This window comes from Podarcis filfolensis, assembly GCF_964270895.1.
Source record: "Podarcis filfolensis genome assembly, chromosome: 1".
Taxonomy (NCBI): domain Eukaryota; kingdom Metazoa; phylum Chordata; class Lepidosauria; order Squamata; family Lacertidae; genus Podarcis; species Podarcis filfolensis.
The window spans coordinates 56279605-56296805 of NC_139604.1; the positions used below are offsets into that span (position 1 = coordinate 56279605).

At 45.4% G+C, this 17201-nt stretch overlaps 2 protein-coding genes across 4 annotated transcripts; both read left to right on the top strand.

The window, feature by feature from the left end:
- Positions 1-263: 263 nt before the first annotated feature.
- On the top strand, positions 264-5602 carry CCDC86 (coiled-coil domain containing 86). Its single transcript, XM_083574723.1, has 4 exons — positions 264-586; positions 1085-1214; positions 2724-2798; positions 5030-5602. Exons 1-4 carry the CDS (start codon positions 354-356, stop codon positions 5147-5149), a joined length of 558 nt encoding a protein of 185 aa, XP_083430849.1. The 5' UTR covers positions 264-353; the 3' UTR covers positions 5150-5602.
- Positions 5603-8525: 2923 nt separating this feature from the next.
- On the top strand, positions 8526-13119 carry LOC310743967 (acyl-coenzyme A amino acid N-acyltransferase 1-like). 3 transcript variants are annotated; one of them, XM_083574747.1, is made up of 4 exons: positions 8526-8790; positions 9859-10209; positions 11030-11232; positions 12264-13119. In XM_083574747.1, the coding sequence occupies exons 1-4, from the start codon at positions 8541-8543 to the stop codon at positions 12858-12860; spliced, it is 1401 nt and encodes a 466-aa protein (XP_083430873.1). In that variant the 5' UTR covers positions 8526-8540; the 3' UTR covers positions 12861-13119. The 3 variants fall into 3 exon arrangements, with proteins under 3 accessions (XP_083430873.1, XP_083430874.1, XP_083430875.1); XM_083574748.1 differs by having other exon boundaries at positions 8598-8790; positions 9738-10209; XM_083574749.1 differs by lacking the exons at positions 8526-8790; positions 9859-10209 and adding an exon at positions 10254-10926 and having other exon boundaries at positions 10959-11232.
- Positions 13120-17201: the final 4082 nt, after the last annotated feature.

Here is a 17201-nt window from a genome sequence, read left to right on the forward strand (position 1 = left end):
AATGCACTGGCGGGTGTGTGAGTGTGCGCCGGTCATCAAGGGCTATTTTATTTTTAAAATATTTTTATTTATTTATTTTATTCATTTTTCGATCAATTCAATGCGCTGCAAGAAGGCGAACTTCCAACCCTTTTGAGTTCCATGTATTTCCACTGCTGTTGCCCCGCATGTCAAAAATCACACCAAATACAACCGGAAACCGGAACTGTTGTTATGGAACGGGTAAGACCGCATCTGGCGTTGCTCTACGCATATACCCGAGGACGAAACGTCATCCGAGGGGGACGTCCCTGTATTTCTCCCACGTGGAGGGAGGCAGAGCAGCAGTTTCCGGGGGAACCGGCGAGCGGGCTATGGCGGCGCTTGTTTCTGAAGCGGAGCCGCTGAGTAAGCAGCCCCCTTCCGATGCTGACCGAGGGGAGCAGGTCCAGCAGCCCGGGAACGGCGAGGAAGCGGCCGCCTCGGTAGAAGTTGGACCAGGGAAACCGCAGGCAGCTGCCCCGGGCACGAAGCGGAAGGAGGCGCCCGCCATCCCCAGAGGAAAGCCTAAATCGGGGCGGGTATGGAAAGACACCGGCAAGAAGCGGTGAGAGTTTGATCTTCGCCTTTAGGCGGCGGGACCTTGTTTTGCGCTACTTACTGCGTTTGCGTATGGTGCAAACTGAAGGTTAACAAGCAAGTGGCGTGCAGTTAATTTTTGTTCTGATTTTGAAACAAATTTGACTCACAGGTGGTTTGCAATGCTTAAATAAGCACTCTCCAATCGTTTCCACAGAATAGTTTGATTGTTCTACACAGTGTCTTTGCCAGTTTGTGGAGAGCATGGCCTGCAAAGTGTGTAGTCCCGTCTGATGAACAGGAACTTAGAAACAAGCTTCACTTGAGTTGTTTATTATCATCATCTATTTATTAAACACCTTCTAAACAACCATATCAAGGCGATGCATGCTAAAAATAACTAAAAATAGTTAAGAGCAAAAAAAATAGTGTATATGTTTAAAGCCAACGCCTATACATTTAAAGCCTTTGTATGGTTTTACACTCATGGCAGTGGCTGGTAATGGCTCCATTTTCTCCTTGCTAGGTTTTCTCTCATGACTCTGGATAAGCCTTTGCGTACCTCCTGGGAACGCAAGATGAAGGAACGTCAGGAAAAGAAACTAGTCAAAGATTTTGCACGGCAGTTGGTGGAAGAAAAACGAAAGGAGCGTGAGGTGAGAGAGAAATGTGATATAAAGTGGTCTGTTGAATAGTGGTTCCTAGGTCTGGAAGCAGGCAGATGGCCTGTTCTGAATAGAGTCGGGTCCCCTTTGAAAGAGCAAGTGTGTCACCCAAGGATGTGCCTAGATTCATCTTTGTCACCGGAGACCCAAGTGTCTTAAGTAGCTAGGAGTGCCCGCTCTGACTAGATCGCCAGGTACTGCCATTCCTGGACCTGGGATAGACTTTTCACAGTAATACATGTTCTGATAACTTCTTAGATTACTGCAGTGTGTTGCATGTGGTGCTGCCCTTGAAGACAACATGAAAGCTACAGTTAGCATACAAGGCAACTCCCTGGTTATTAAGTGCAGCAGCTGACTGAAGCCATACGTGTACTGAAAGACTTGCACTGTCTTTCAAAATATTACTAATCTGAACTCAAAAGTTTTATTGATAACTTATCTTATAAAACCCAGGACCTAAACACTTAAAAGAGCATCTCCCCACTCCAGTATTGTCCTGCCGACAGGTTAAGATATTTGGATAAGCCCTTCATGTTCAAGGACTATCCATTATGCAATAGTAAGTTAGAGGGTCTTCTTTGCTGTGACACATGTCCTCTCTTCTGGGCAGTGTTAGAAACTCAGATATATAAGCTAATTTTCAGTGCCCTTAAACCTGGGTTACGGTCACCACAACAGAATGTCTAGGCACCAATTAACTTTATTATTGTTATTCATTTCTGTACTGGCTTATATTTTAAAATAAACTGCTTTGGGATTTCCCCCCAACACATTAAAGCATCAAATAAAAGAATCCAGAATAAAACAAATTCAAGCTTCAAGGAAAATATTTCAGATCCTCTAAGTGACATTTTGCTTTCCCCATTATTTGCCTATTTAATAGAGCCTCAAGGTCCATAAATAACAACACCCTAGTGGTCCCAGGCCCTAAGGAAGTTAGATTGGCTTCAACCAGAGCCAGGACCTTTTCAACTCTGGCTCCGGCCTGGTGGAACGCTCTGCCTCATGAGACCAGGGCCCTGCAGGATCTGATTTCTTTCCGCAGGGCCTGTAAGACAGAGTTGTTCCACCTGGCCTTTGGCTTGGAGCCAATTTGATTCCCTCCCTCCCTCTCTTTCTTTTTTCTTTTCCTTCTCCTCCTGCGATGAGGCTACATTTTAATATTTTAATGTTCCATTATTTTAATGTTGTATTTTATTTTTGTTTTTAAGTTGTAATCATTCATCTTGTTTTTATTATTGCTTGTAAGCCGCTCTGAGCCCGGCCTTGGCTGGGGAGGGCGGGGTATAAATAAAAAATTATTATTATTATTATTATTATTATTATTATTATTATTATTATTATAATATAGCTGTCCCATAGCAGAAGTACTCTAGGAAGCCAGTGTGCTGTGGTGAATAGAGTGTTAGACTAGGACCTGGGAGATCAGGGTTCAAATTCCCACTGCTGTGGCTCTAAAATAATACATATAACTGGTTTCACTGTCTTCTCCTTCAGGAGAAAAAACTGCGAAGGGAAGAAAACTTAAGAAGAAGACTGGAGAATGAGCGGAAGGCAGAGGTTGTGCAAGTGGTGAGTCTCCCCTTTTAAGTCCTTAGTTTTCTCTTGAAGAAGAAACTTCCCTTCTGTGAGAAGAGGAGCACTGCTGCAATAAACAGATCATCTGTTCTCTCCATGTTGCATTTAGCTTGATAGAAATGACATGTTAGACCATGCTTCCTAGTTGCCGCTAATCGAGGAGGAGTGTTTAGGGGAGGTGTGGGCCTGTTTTCATCTAACAAATATACAGAGTTTATCCAAACCCTCACTTACCCTAGGTTGAGTTTAGCCTAACACACTCGTTTAAATCTGCTTAAACTAGGGCGCCATTTTTGTTTCCAGTGAGAGTGAGCCAAGAGAGGTGTAGGCTAGAAATTGTTTGGAGTTATTAGTACAGAAGCTTCAAGCTTGTCTTTGTGGTGGATGGATGATGGAGAGGCTGCTTATTTCACCTTACAATTACTATATATCCACCACTTATTGAGCCAAGAAGCCAGTGGAGAAGCCCCTAATTTTCTATGGCCTATTTCGGGATGCCTCCTGGAGGTGTTAGCATACTATTGGCACTGGCCCAGACCTTACTTTCAGTTGCCACGTCACCAAGCCAAGTTTTACAGAAAGCACCACTGCCTGAGCTGCTTATGTTTTGCCGGTTCCATTGAGTCATGGCAGCACAGTGCAACCCTGCAGCATAGGAAGCAATGGCCTGGAGCAGGGGTGAGGCTATGCAAAACAGTAACTGCCCTACAAGCTCTTTCAGACCAGCCCTTGCATGTAACTGTTTAATGGCAACATCTGTCAAGCCATGAGTGTCTAGCCCCAAGAGTTTTCCAAGTCAGAAAACCATAGAACCGTAGAGTTGGAAGGGACCACGAGGCTCATCTAGTCCAACCCCCCTGCATTGCAGGATTTTTTTGCCCAATGTAGTCATGGAGATACAATGTTGTACAGCGAAATGGGTGAGACTCTAGCCAGACTAATACCATGTGAATGTGGATGAATATCTATAATCCTAGTTGCTGATCAATGCAAGAATGGGGTGGAGCCAAAATCTTGCAAGAATAGTATCTAATTCAGGAGTAGCCAACGTGGTGCCCTCCAGATGACTACAGCTCCTATCCTTGGGGTGCTGAAAGGACTTTGTTTCATAAATGGATCATTTTCACCATTCTTAAAATCTGTGGATTGCAAGACTGACATGGACAGTTTCTGGGCTCGCAAAGCACTTGCATCATCTTTCGGATGCCCATCTGACTACCTCTAGGTCCCAGAATTGCAAGGCCTTTTCAGGTTGTGTGGCTCAAACGTCATAATCTGTTTCCTTATCGTGGTGCCTTTCAGGTCTAGGCAAATGGGCACAGCTTCTCTGTATGTGCCGTTTCATCTCTCAAGAGATGTCATCGATCTGATGTTTTCGTTAAAACAGTCCTGTTTACAGCAGTTGGCCACCATATTTCGCTTTTCCTGACTGGCACCATTGCAGAGCTGCTTTCCAAAGTTTCACTCATCGTTCTCTCATGCATACCACTTATAATTGATCTATATTAAAATAGCAATGTTCCGTCATGGTGTTCCATTGCGCTAGAAGCGGCTTAGTCATGCTGGCCACATGACCCGGAAAGCTGTCTGTGGACAAACACCAGCTCCCTCGGCCTGAAAGCGAGATGAGTGCCACAACCCGTTCGCCTTTGACAGGACTTAACTGTCCAGGGGTCCTTTAGCTACCTTTTATTAGTAAGAATAATGGTGTATTCACAAAATCTTCAGTCTCATGTCATAAAACAATATAGGACATAATGTGCGTGCCAAATGATAGATCAAGATTCTTTTGCAGATCTCTGGATAATTTGAAGAACATCTCCAAAGATGCATGACCCCCAATTGTTTAGTGGTATCACACATACCTTTAAAAACCCCTCCATCCATCCTAAATTATACTGATGAAATGAAGAGTGTGCATTGGAGTAGGGCAGGTGCATGGGAGAACTGTGAATTCAGTTCTGGTACTCAGGATCATTCTCCTGCACTTGTAATCCTTTCATTCAAAGTGTGCTATATTCAAAGTATGCCTTGATATTCTGGTTGGTGGATCTCTGGATCCAGTAAAAATCAAAGGGTGTATCCCCAAGTTGAAAGTCTTGTCTATCCCTGTTCTGAAGCCTCTGGTGAAGAGTAGGAGACTTGTTCTTCCTGAGAGTTCTTAAGTCTCATATACAAGAGTGCTGGCAGCACCACTGTCATTTCTTTTCTGCTCCTTCCTCCAGATTCGGAATCCAGCAAAACTGAAGCGTGCAAAGAAGAAGCAACTGCGTCGCATTGAGAAGCGGGACACACTGGCATTGCTGCAGAAACGCCAAACGCAGCGCAAAGCAGCCAAGGAATGAGTCCGAGACGGGTCTCCCTCCCTACTCTCCGTAAATAGAAAATGACTTCTTGAGATACGCTGGCCGGATGCACTGCTGGTTTGCTCCCTGGCTTCTCTTGGCCCCGGAGATCAGATTCTTCCAGAGAAGGCTACATTGCATCCAAATGCCCCTCAGCTGAAGCCTCCCTTTTGCTTTTGTGTGGAGATGGCAAAGCGGAATCCTCCAGAGTGAAGTGCTTAGACATCTTTTTAAAAACTAAACGTTCTCCAGGATAGCAACAGACCCCAGACTTTATGAAATGGGGCAATGCCCTAAAGGGGTTTGTCTGAGGATTCACAACTTCCAGACTGTAGGGTTATATATAAAAGATCATAAATAGCCTGGTTGCTGTTGTAAAGGTATTATTCTGGGTTAGGGATAGAATGGGACATTTGACTGGTTCTGCAGTTATTAAAATAATTGCTTTCTGGATTTATGCACCTGTGTGATATTTTAGCTTTGTGGTGTCAGGCGATTGCTAATGACTGTGGCTTAACTGTCAAGGTTAGTGATGAAAGTCTCCTCTCTGTATTTATATGGGGGGGGGGCGCTTGTCTTCCATGGAAGTCCTCAGGCTTCAGCATTTTTTATTAATGGCACAAGTCACTCTAAAAAAACACTTTGTTTTTATTTTATTACATTGCTATCTTAAACTTTCCTTGAAGGAGATCAAGGCAGCTTATGTGGAACTTTTCTCCTCACAACAACCATATTGGACAGAATGGCTAGAAGATGGCCCATTGTCATCAAATGAGTTTCATGGCTAAATGGGTTTCAGCAGAGTGAGGGATAACCTCGGTCTCCTGGTCTTGTCTAGCTATTGCACCACACTGGCTCAAATCCAGAAGCTTTTTCTGTAAGCTTCTGAAGTAGGTAGTGATCCTTTGTTGAGGGGGGGGGGGACAGGTTCTGATTAGCTGGGAACATTTTTAAGCTTCGGCATATTTTTTAGCATACGTTCAACCAGGCTAAGCCTCCAATCTAGCAGATTCCTTATGAGCAGAGAAAGGAATGTGAACAAGAGCTGTTGTACAAGGCTCCAGTTTCAGAAAGAGCTTGTTGTATGATTCTGCTGTTTTCAGAAAATAAGGGAGGGGAGTGGTTCAGTTTTTGTACATTGTATAACATGATCCTGATCTTGCCTGATGAAAAACTAAGGTGCATTGACCTGGACCAATGTCTCTGTCAATGATTACCCTGTACTTGGTTGCCCAACATGAAGAGTTGCAAATTAGTTGCAGAGAGCAAAGTCTCATTTTTTACTGATCTGGGGCTTTGAATATTGACATGAGTTAGGTCTCATGGAGAATTTGTGTGGAGCAGGGCAGAAATGGGCAGCCCCCTCCACTACTGACAATATTGGGTTCTGAGGGACAAACAGTAGAGGTCCCGCAATGCCCAATTTCCCCTACCTCCTAACGGGACCTTTCTGCAACGGACCCAGAGTTGTCCAAAGCAGCAGCTCCTGAGCAGAAACTAGAGCAAAAATCATTTACAGCCCTTTGTAGGGGAAAACAGCTTTATCTTCATCAAGTGTGAAATATCACAATATAAGCACACCTAAACGTAGCATGGAGTGCTCTTGTTTGAAGGCTCCAGCCAGCCATGCCCCTTCCCAAGATTCTTCATTCCCTCCCCCCTCCCTGGTTTTCCTTTTTTGGAGGGGGGTGTTCCTCCCCCCATAGATAATCCCCCACAAAAAAATGTTTAATTTCTGTGAACCTTGGGATTCTCTTTGTTTCCCAGAAGCCCTACAAAGCCCTCTGCTGTGAATAATAGTAATAAAAAAGTCACTTTTCTCACAGAGTGACGACCCAAAGCAACTTACATTATTAAAACCAATTAAGAACATTTTTATATTTATAAAAATATAATATATTTTTATGTTTAGAAAAATATAAAAACACAGCTATACAAATAAAAATGAGGATTTACAGATCCCATCCCCACTCAAAAAGGCCACGATGTCGAACTTCAAACTAAGGTCCAAAAACCTGTGAAAAGAGAAAAGTCTTTGATGCTTTAAAACAGTTAAAGACAGTGTCAAACATCTCTCCTTGAGTTTGCAATTAGAGGGAATGATTTCCTCATCCAATATATCTTATAGTTGGCTAGAATATTATTTCTATTCAGAATGAACCATCTTACCAAAGAACAATATTGGAGAGGGGCAGGGTTAATGTTACATGTGAGCTATATATTTTTCACACAGATTTATCTGCAGTTACAGGGGGCGAAGGCTCTGCGGTAGAGAATACACAAGGTCTTCACTCTCTGGAAAAACATTTTCATCAAAAGCCATTTATACATCACCATAATGACCCTGTATAAGGCATTACTTTGAACTAAGCTCACACTGGGCCATAAAATGGCAAATGGGATTCAGTCACCCAGTTTGGATAAATTCCTTTGTAGCTCATTTGCAATTCCTTTTTGTTTTATACACCCTGAAAAATCTGGTCTCTTCAACAAACTTGGCTACCTACCTGACAGCTCCCCTGTAGCTCTATCATTCACAAAATTAGAGGTCTGACTTTAACAGCAAATGGGATGCACAGAGTAGAAGTGCCCACCTTTTCTTCTAGAATTGGACCTCCGCCGCCTCTTTCTATACGACTTGGGTGAGTGCGTTTACCACATGTGACACGGGGTTGCAAATCAAATTGCACGTTTGTATCTAAACTGCATACACAATTTCTTAGCCAGCAAGGTAAGCTTTCTAAATCAGGGTCAATAATGTTTAGAACAATCACATACCACCTCCCTACTGGTGCTAGCTGTATTTTATTTATTTAATCAATTTCAATGATGTCTCCCTGAGCTAGTTGACCTTTCAAGGCAGCTTATAGAATGGGGGTTAAATACTTTAAAATGCCATCTTGTTAACTGATAAATACGACAAACATGACAAAGTGAAGCCACTCATTTAAAAAGCACCAGCAGTTCACACAGAATCATTTCTCACACTGGCATGTACAGGGTGAGTCTTTTAAAAGAGGGCCCGTGGAACATGTGGACTCTGTATCCACGGGGCCTCTTTCAAAGGACTCACCCTGTACATTTGTTTAGAGTTGTCTCAAAGGCCAGGGGAGGGACTGAAACAATCAGATGAGATGCAGAATCACTGCAGAGTAGGAAGGGACCTCCAGGGTCATCTATGCAGGGATGTCATCTAAAGCATACCATGACAGAAACAACAATCTGGAAAACTAAAGGAAATAACTTTACACATTTTTGAGCCAAAGGCCGTGAAAGCTGGAAATGTGGGGAGGACGGCTCATCTGGCGGTGAGGAGGGGCAGCTACCTCGCCACCCACCCCCAATGCCCTGAATCCTCTCCTTGAGTAACACCAGGCAGCGCGGGTGTGGGATGAGGTCTCACTTCTCGCACCGACTTGCCTCACCTTATCTGTCCTCCTTTTGCTCCAGAGGGAGCCGCGCCAAGTCACGAGGCGCAAGACAGAGCAACTCCCCGCTTGGCGCCCGTCCACGGGATCGTGCCCTGCCCGGGGAGGCACTACCCTGGCGAGGATCCGACAAGGTACTGGGCATCTGCGGAGCACCGAGAGAGAGGAGCTGGCGGCTGCAACTCCTCCGGGTCCTGAGCCATTCAAGTCGCGGTGAGTGCAGAACCCAGCGTCGCCCGGGCGCGCCGGGAAAGGCGGGGAGGATTTGCAGACGCCTGGAGGGGAAGGAAGATCCGCTCGCCGCGCTCCCCCAGACCTTTGGCGGGCGGAGCGGGAAGCGGCGACCCTCCAGCCGGGGTTGTGCAGCTCCCATCAGCCGCAGCCAGCACGGCCACAGCGGCAGCGGGAAGCGAAGGCTCCGCTTCCAAGTGCAGCTTCGATTGCAAGCGTGCGCAGGCAGGCGGGCTTCTTACAGCGCGCAAGTGAGCAAACCGTTCAGTGCATGGAGGAGTTTCACCTCCAAGGAGGAAAAGGACTTAGTTAAAAGCCTATGTCAGCTGAGTTTTACTAAAAGTAGATGTACTGAAATTAATCAAGCTAACTTAGTCATGTCAATTAATTTCAGTGGGCCTGCTCTGTGTAAAACAGAACTTTCCAAACTTTTCATGTTGGCGACACACTTTTTAGACATGCATCATTTTGCAGCACGGTAATTCAGTTTTACTAGCAATCCAGTGGGCTGCCTGCACCCTTTACCAGCCCCAGGAGGAGTGTGGGGAGCGTTTGAACGACACACCCGCACACTGTTGCTGACAATGCGCTCATGTGTTGCAACACACAGTTTGGAAAGCTCTGATGTAAAACTTGGTCGACTACCAACCTTGAACTAGGACAGAATGGAGTTTTAATTTTCTCCTCAGCCATAAAGATTTCTGAATTATCTTCAGCCAGTTGCTAATGCTCATCCCAACCTACCTCACCAAGTTCAGAGGATTAAAGTGTGTGTGTAAAAGAGGAAAGGCGGGATATAAAGGAGAGAGCTTCAATCAGAGGTTAAGGGCAAGAATTGCCCTAGGGGAAGTAGGGAAGCTGAGCACCTCCTCCATTCGTTCTTACAGTTGCCAAACTTACTGAAAATGTCACTGATTCACTTTCCTCAGGTTGCTGCCATGGCCTGCCTCACTGTCACCCCAAAAAGCTCACTAGCCGACTCACCCGTGTGGATTCGCGCCTCTGGCCTGGACCCTTCCCAGCTGGTAACCCTGCATGCATTGCTTACAGATGACATAGGAGAGAAGTTTCAATCCAGAGCCTACTTCCGGGCAAATCTGTCTGGGGAGGTGGACGTGAAGCAGGCGGCTGCTCTAGGCGGGGACTATGTAGGTGTTTGGCCCATGGGCCTCTTCTCCTCCCTGAAGCCAGAGAAAAAGTTCCGCAGGCTGATGAAACGCAACGTGACAGGCAGCCCTTTCCGCGTCCAGGTCAGCCTCTTTGGCTCTGTGGTATTAGTTCCTTCACCCAACGATGTACCACTGGCCACTTGCACTGTGGAGAGATGGTACGCAGCCCATGGAGTGGAACGTGTCCAGGTCAAAGAAGGCAAAGTTCGGGGCGCCCTTTTCTTGCCACCAGGTAAGAAAACTGATTTGTGCTTTCTGTCCCCTCCCGGGTGATTCACTACAATGAGGAATGGCCTAGCGCAGTGCCAGCCCACCCCAGTTTCACAACTTGTGGTGAAATGGGAATGGGCTACCCTCGCTGCTGCATCCCACCCCACTTCCGCTGTTGTCAGAACATCCCCACCACCACTTGCCAAACCCTGCGAGAGCTGGCACATTCCTCAAGGCATTGCCCCTCGTCTTTCCTGCCTCAGGGGCAGAGAAGATGAACGGCAACACCACATGCCATAATGCCTCCCTCTCACTAGCGACAGGGGGGCATTCCACCAGCAGTGGGGCAGGCAGGGTGAGGCAGATGCTTCACACCACCCCATCAGTGGGCCTACTGTGGCCTAGTGGGCTCAGTAGATGGTCTGTGAGCACTTAATGCATAGATGAACCTATGTGGGCTGGGGCTTCATCGGTACCTGGATGATAGAGTCCTATTATACATTCTGTGTTATAAGAATAAAGAGAAGTCCCCCCCCCCTCTCCTTTACCTCTTCACTTCATTTTCCTTCTTCCCACACACCTGTATGCAACTTTCCCATTTGTTTCTGAACCTTCTCTACAATCATGCAGTCCTTCTCTTCCCTCATTGTGGGACACACATTGCTCACATGCCCAGGTTGCTTTTATTGTCCTCTCCAAGGTCACCCCCTTCCTCCACCCCACCCTGCATGGTCTCAGAGACCTCCAAAGGCAGGCAGGCAGGGAGGCAGGGAGGTTCTTATTCCAGACAATTACAAATACCTTCACTCATAGTTGCTTTCCCTTTCTTGGACTCTCTGCAGGGCCTGGGCCGTTTCCAGGGGTGATTGACCTATTTGGTGGGTCTGGAGGTCTCATTGAGTTTCGAGCCATCCTACTGGCCAATAAAGGCTTTGCTGTTCTAGCTCTGGCTTTCTTTGGCTATGATGACCTCCCACAGACCCTAGAAGAAGTGGACCTGGAATATTTTGAGGAAGCATCCACACTACTCTTAAAACATCCCAAGGTGTGTCCAAGAGGGTATATTTTCTTCTATCTTGTTACAAGGGTACTCTGTAGTGGGACAATAGAGATTAAAATAGATTGGGAGTGAGGAACGTTTTTGGCCTGGCAGGCCAACTTTGACGGGCGAGCCACCTCTCAATCATCTGACATCATAATGATGTTAAGTGACTTGTAGGTGTGTGGTCCCACCCACCTGTCAAAATTGACCCACGAGGGTGCAGGAGAAGCTTGGGTCCCCACAAAGAATGCACTGTCAAAGTGGCACCAAACAGGATTCTGGAATATATAGTGATATGCACTTGATCAGACAAAGCTAGACTAACACAGGCGTCGCTAGGTAGTTCCCAGGTTTTGTACAGTACAGTAGGATCTCCCAAGCTTCATTTTGTCTTTGTATGGAATTGATCTGGCTAAAAACGGACACGCCTAAGACAGTGCACACACACACACACACACACACATTTTGTGGGGAGCAGAAGCTGACTGTGTATGGCAGAGGTGGGACATCTGTGGTCCTCCAGCTTGTTACCAGACTCGGTCTCCCATCAGTCAGTGATCAGGTAGGACGTGAGGTGGAGCTCATGTTAGATTGAAGGGGTAATTCCTTGCTAATTCCCCAGCCCTGCTGAAGAGGAAGCAGTACATACAAGGGGAAGGAGCTGCAGAGAGGAAGCTGCTCATTAGCCTGGCAGGAGATCTCTGCTGAGCAGGGCTCAGTTGTGTATAAACCATTTAGAAAGAGCTTGGCTGTAAGGAAGGGCACCACTAGATAATATTCCACTATATTCAATGCTGTGTGAAAGGGCCCTAGTGCAGAAGGAGCCAGTTAGAAAGGGTTACGTGCAGTCTGATGTACGATCCAGCATTCGGCCATCTCAGTCTACTGACTCACCCTGCACCATGTGTAGAATCACTCTTCCTTCTGAACAAACCCGTTTAGAGCCTTCCTTCTTGCAAAACTCTACTTGTATCTGCCTCTCATGCCGTTGATGAAATAGCTATGTGTGGTTCCCTCCCTCCTCCCCCCGCCAGGTCAGAGGCCCGGGCCTTGGAGTCGTTGGGCTGTCCAAAGGATCGGAAATCGCACTGGCCATGATTACCTTCTTAGACCAGATCGTGGCTGCTGTGTGCATCAATGGTGCCACAGGTATGAGAGGTGCATCACTTCGCTTTCGTGACGTCTATATCCCTGCCATCCCTTATGCTATTGAGAAGGTTCTCATCACTGAAATGGGGACAATGTCCTCTTACCACGTCATGGAAGATTCTTTGGATGAAAAACATCACTCCTCTGCCATCCCTCTAGAGAAGGCCCAAGGGCCCGTGCTCTTTGTGGTGTCAGAAAGCGACCAAAGCCTAAACAGCAAGTTATTTGCTGAGGCGGCCATAGCCAGAGCAAAGCAGCATGGGAAAAGGAACTGTGCTTTGCTGTCGTATCCGGGGGCTGGGCACCTCCTAGAACCCCCCAGTTCCCCGCTTTGCTACTGCTCTGCTTTCCGAAGTACTCTCTTGCCTAACCAATGGGGAGGTGAAGTGGAACTGCACGCCAAAGCCCAAGAGCACTCCTGGAAGGAGATCCAAAAATTCCTCGAGCTTCATCTTGGCCCGGTTGGAAAGAGCAATTTCTAATAGCGGAAGGAAGGAAAGCCAGCTCAGGTGACGTATTCTAGTTCTCCAGACTTGATCCAATGAATCAGCCCACACACGGAAGACCGTCGGAGTGAGAATATCCCTGTGACATGGTATTTCGAGAGCACTCATCAGAAAGACAATTGCGTGACCAGAAGCCTGTGACAGTGTTAGGCCTCTGCGAACTGCATCCAGTTCTTTTGCCTGTCTCATGCTTCTTGGGGCGGGGGGTGATTGAGGCCCCTTTCCTACACTTGCTGCAGTAAAATCAGGTAAAGTCAGCAGTGTAAATAAGTTTTGATGGATGTAATAATGGAAAACCGATTGGTAGTTTTTGTAAAATATGCAGGGATATAAGATGTGCAAAATGAACTATGTAAAGAGAAGAACGCTGACATCAAACCCTACGTATAGTAAGTAAAATAGAAACATCACCACCTGTCCCCACTCTCACCCATCTCTCCCCCCTCCACCTCTTTCCCCCTTTTCTTCCTAATGTCTCAACAAATGAAAATGATTTGTAAAAATGTTACATGGGGGGGGCGGAGAATACGAGAGAAGACGTTGCAAACACTTTTGTAAATCAAGAAAATATTTAATAAACAAAAAATCAAAATTACATAATGCCTCAGTAAATATCCCCTCAAAAATCAACAGGGCGCAAGAGATTGTTTGCACTGACTCATCTTCCCCTACCTTAAACACACCCCCTTAAACGTGTACATTTCATTGGATGCCGGGATGTTCAGAACAGAGGTCAGGTTCAAAGAGTTTCCTTCTCTCTCTCTCTCTCTCTCTCTCTCTCTCTCTCCCCCCCCTCTCTCTCTCTCCCTCTCTCTCTGCAAGCACAGTAGTGGCTGATGTAGGTACCTTTCCACTCTCCTCACCATTGATGGGAAGTGGAGGTTTGCTTGCATTTTTGTAACTGGTGCCCATAGCACTTTCTCTAAATTCCAGTTGTGCCCACTGGTTCAGAAAGACGGGTCACCTCTGCTGAATAATAAAAAAAAAGTATCTACCAAGGCTCTGGCAAATTCTCTTCCCAATTAAGCACTACTTGTTTCAGTCAACCCACCCAAAAACGATTTCCAGCTCAGCCTTGCTCAGTAGAACCATTTCTGACCATTTTTAGGAGCTTAGCAATACCAGAAAAGCCTGATAATTTTCAGAAGCCAGAACAAATCTGTGGCTACTTGTTGCACGCAAGGAGGAGGGACAAATGGCCAAGGCAGTAGCAAAAAAGACTTGGCAAAGAGTAGCTACTGTCCGCATGTGTTGGCACTGTACAATGAACTGCTGCCATCTATGTGCAAATATCTGCTGCAGGCTACCAAGACTAGACTGTTAATTACATGGAGTCTTAAAGTGAACTAAAGTAGATAAAGGAAGAACAAGGATAAACAAACCCCATGAAACCCTCCTCTAGTGCGTGGCAAAGAGCAACACCCCATTTTTTAACATTCCACCTTTAGTGATCCTATTCATATTCATAACAACATGCAGCCTCTCTAAGTCCGATGTGACAAGCGTCTACATCTTGTGTGCACAGTCAAATGCTTTGACTGTACACGTGCCAATTTTGCCATGTGCAGCTACAAAATATTCCCAGTGTGGGTGATTAGCATGCCAGTGATGAACAAGCTTGCAAGTGAATTTGATTCTGATGGAACAGTGATGAATTATGCTTCAGTCTTAATAAGATGCAGGGTTCCTTCTCCGAAGGCATAACATTTTCAGATTTAATTCAGTTTGCAGAGATTGCACAGTCTTTTCAAAGACGTACAAACAAATGGCTTCCCCCAGGGATGACTAGAATCTTAGGCAAGCGACTGGAAAAAGTAAAGATGGAATGCAAAGCAGTGTTGCTGAAGAGTGTCAGTGAATTATGGGATATAGGAAAGACAATACTGTAGGGTGGATAAAGAGAAAACAAATCAAAGAGTGAGAATATGCAAGATTAAGTCCCACACTAAAAGCACCCATAATGATGACGTCTTCTGTTTAAAATGCAAGCAAGTCATTGGCAACAGGTTTTCTCCCCAGCCTCCACCTTATCTTTTCTGCAGATTAAATGGGGCAGCAAGGCTGTCATTTTGGTACCATTATATGGATGCTGTTTTGCATTTATACAGTTTTCATTTATTGTTTCAAAGAAAGCTAAGAGCTGTGATTCCTGCATTGCAGGGGGTTGGACTAGATGACCCTCAGGGTCCCTTCCAAATCTTCAGTTCTTTGATTCTGTGACACCCAGGTTGCAGTCCTAATCCTGTTTACCAGAATTGAATTTAGTAGGACTTACACCCATAGGATTGTACTATTAATAGTTGTTGCCTAGCAACTACTGCTTTAATTTGTACTTTAAAGAGTTTTCATCCCCAGTCATATCAGCAGTATCAGGCATTTAACTGAGTGTTAGCATTTCCCTTTTTTGTCCACTAGATGCCCCCAGGGAGCTGATTTTTGCAGCAGCAATGCTGTTTGCTAGCTTTTCTTATGATCAAAAGGACAAAAGGTCTTGGTGCTGATGTATTTGAAACATTCAAATAAAATGTAAAAAGCTAAAGGACCCCTGGCCAGTTAAGTCAATTAAAAGGCAACTATGGGGTGCGGTGCTCATCTCGCTTTCAGGCCAAGGGGGCCAGCATTTGTCCACAGACAGCTGCCCGGGTCATGTGGCCAGCATGATTAAACTGCTTCTGGTGAACAGAGCGCACGAAAACACCATTTACCTTCCTGCTGCAACGGTATCTATTTATCTACTTGCACTGGTGTGCTTTCAAACTGCTAGGTTGGCAGGAGCTGGGACAGCAAGGGGAGCTCACCGCATTGCGTTAATTTGAACCACCGACCTTCCGATCGGCAAGCCCAAGAGAGGTCTTGGAACTGAGGTCTGGTGAGTTCCAGCTGAAAAAAAAAGCCCTGATTGCATCCTATATCACAGCTAGAGCACAGCCTGATGTACATGCACACAGAAAGCACTATAATCTCCCCCACAAAGTGTCAATTGTAGATTCTCATGTCGCTTACAGAGGAAGAGTAATAATGGGTGAGGGAGCCCTAAAAACCACAGTTGGGAAGTACCCCTTGACTCTGGACAACGCAAGCTTCCATAAATGTTCCACCAAACTGCCCCGAATTCCCTGTGGTAATGGGGTTAAGCACACACTTTCATGCGCTGACCCTTTAATTGACTTTGTGCAAAACTAGCATAACCCTAGAGGACCAGAACAGTATATTTCCCACCCAGATCCTTTGATAGCTTTGCAGAAATATGGAGAGGTTGCTCTTTTTAATGTGAAATTGTGTGACGAGCGATTGCATATCATTACAGAATGTCCGCTGCTACTCATGTTACTGAAATGAAAAGGGAGAAAAAAGATGAACTGAAAATGTGCTCCTAATAAGATGGTACATATTAGAAAGGATTTTATTTCTGCAGCACCTTCTTCCAAGAGAATTTCTAACTGTTACTTCTCACCTCAAAGTCTCACAGCCTGACCCCAGTATGTTTTATCTTGGTGTTGTAAGTAGATATGCAACCTTTTTCCAAGCACAATGTTTTATTTATTGATGATGATGATAAACACAAACACATTTTAATGGTGATCAGTATTCTGTCTCAGTATGCACTGGCATTGCCTTTAAAGGACAAGACTGGTAGAGAGGTTTTAAAGCAGAGGTTGGCTGGCCACCTGCCATGGATGCTTTAGCCGAGATTCCTGCATTGCAGGGGGTTGGACTAGATGACCCTCAGGGTCCCTTCCAACTCTATAATTCTATGAAAATGTGAATAATTAAAAGAGTTTAATTAATGCCAGGGTATTGTTAGGGAGCGGTTCGAGGGCTTCACATTTCTCACACACAAACACACACATTTTTATTAAAACTTTTTAAAATTATGTTGGTTATAGAGAGGCTCTGAAAACCAGTCTAAATCTGCATCTGTACATATAAATTAGTATATGCAAATATTGTTCAGATTTGTGTTGTGAGCCTCTGCCCTAAGTGTTTTAAGGACCAGACAACACCCCTGCCTCTGTTGTGCCACTTCCATAGCAGAGGCACATCATTGGCTCCAGGAATGTCCCCAAAGGCAAAACAAGGACTGTCAGTTCATGGAAACTCACACTACAACATGAATGAATGAAAGGAGGACATCTCAAACAATCAGAAAGCGCAGCAGACTCAGCACATTTGATGACAGTACTTCCTTTTGGATTCAAGCAGTGCGTGTTCAAGGGAAAGAACCAAGCTTCACTCCAAAACCTATTATAAACCACATTCTGTGGAAAAGTGTAAAATGGTGGGGAATCTCAGAATAAAATTGGTTTGGCAAACCTA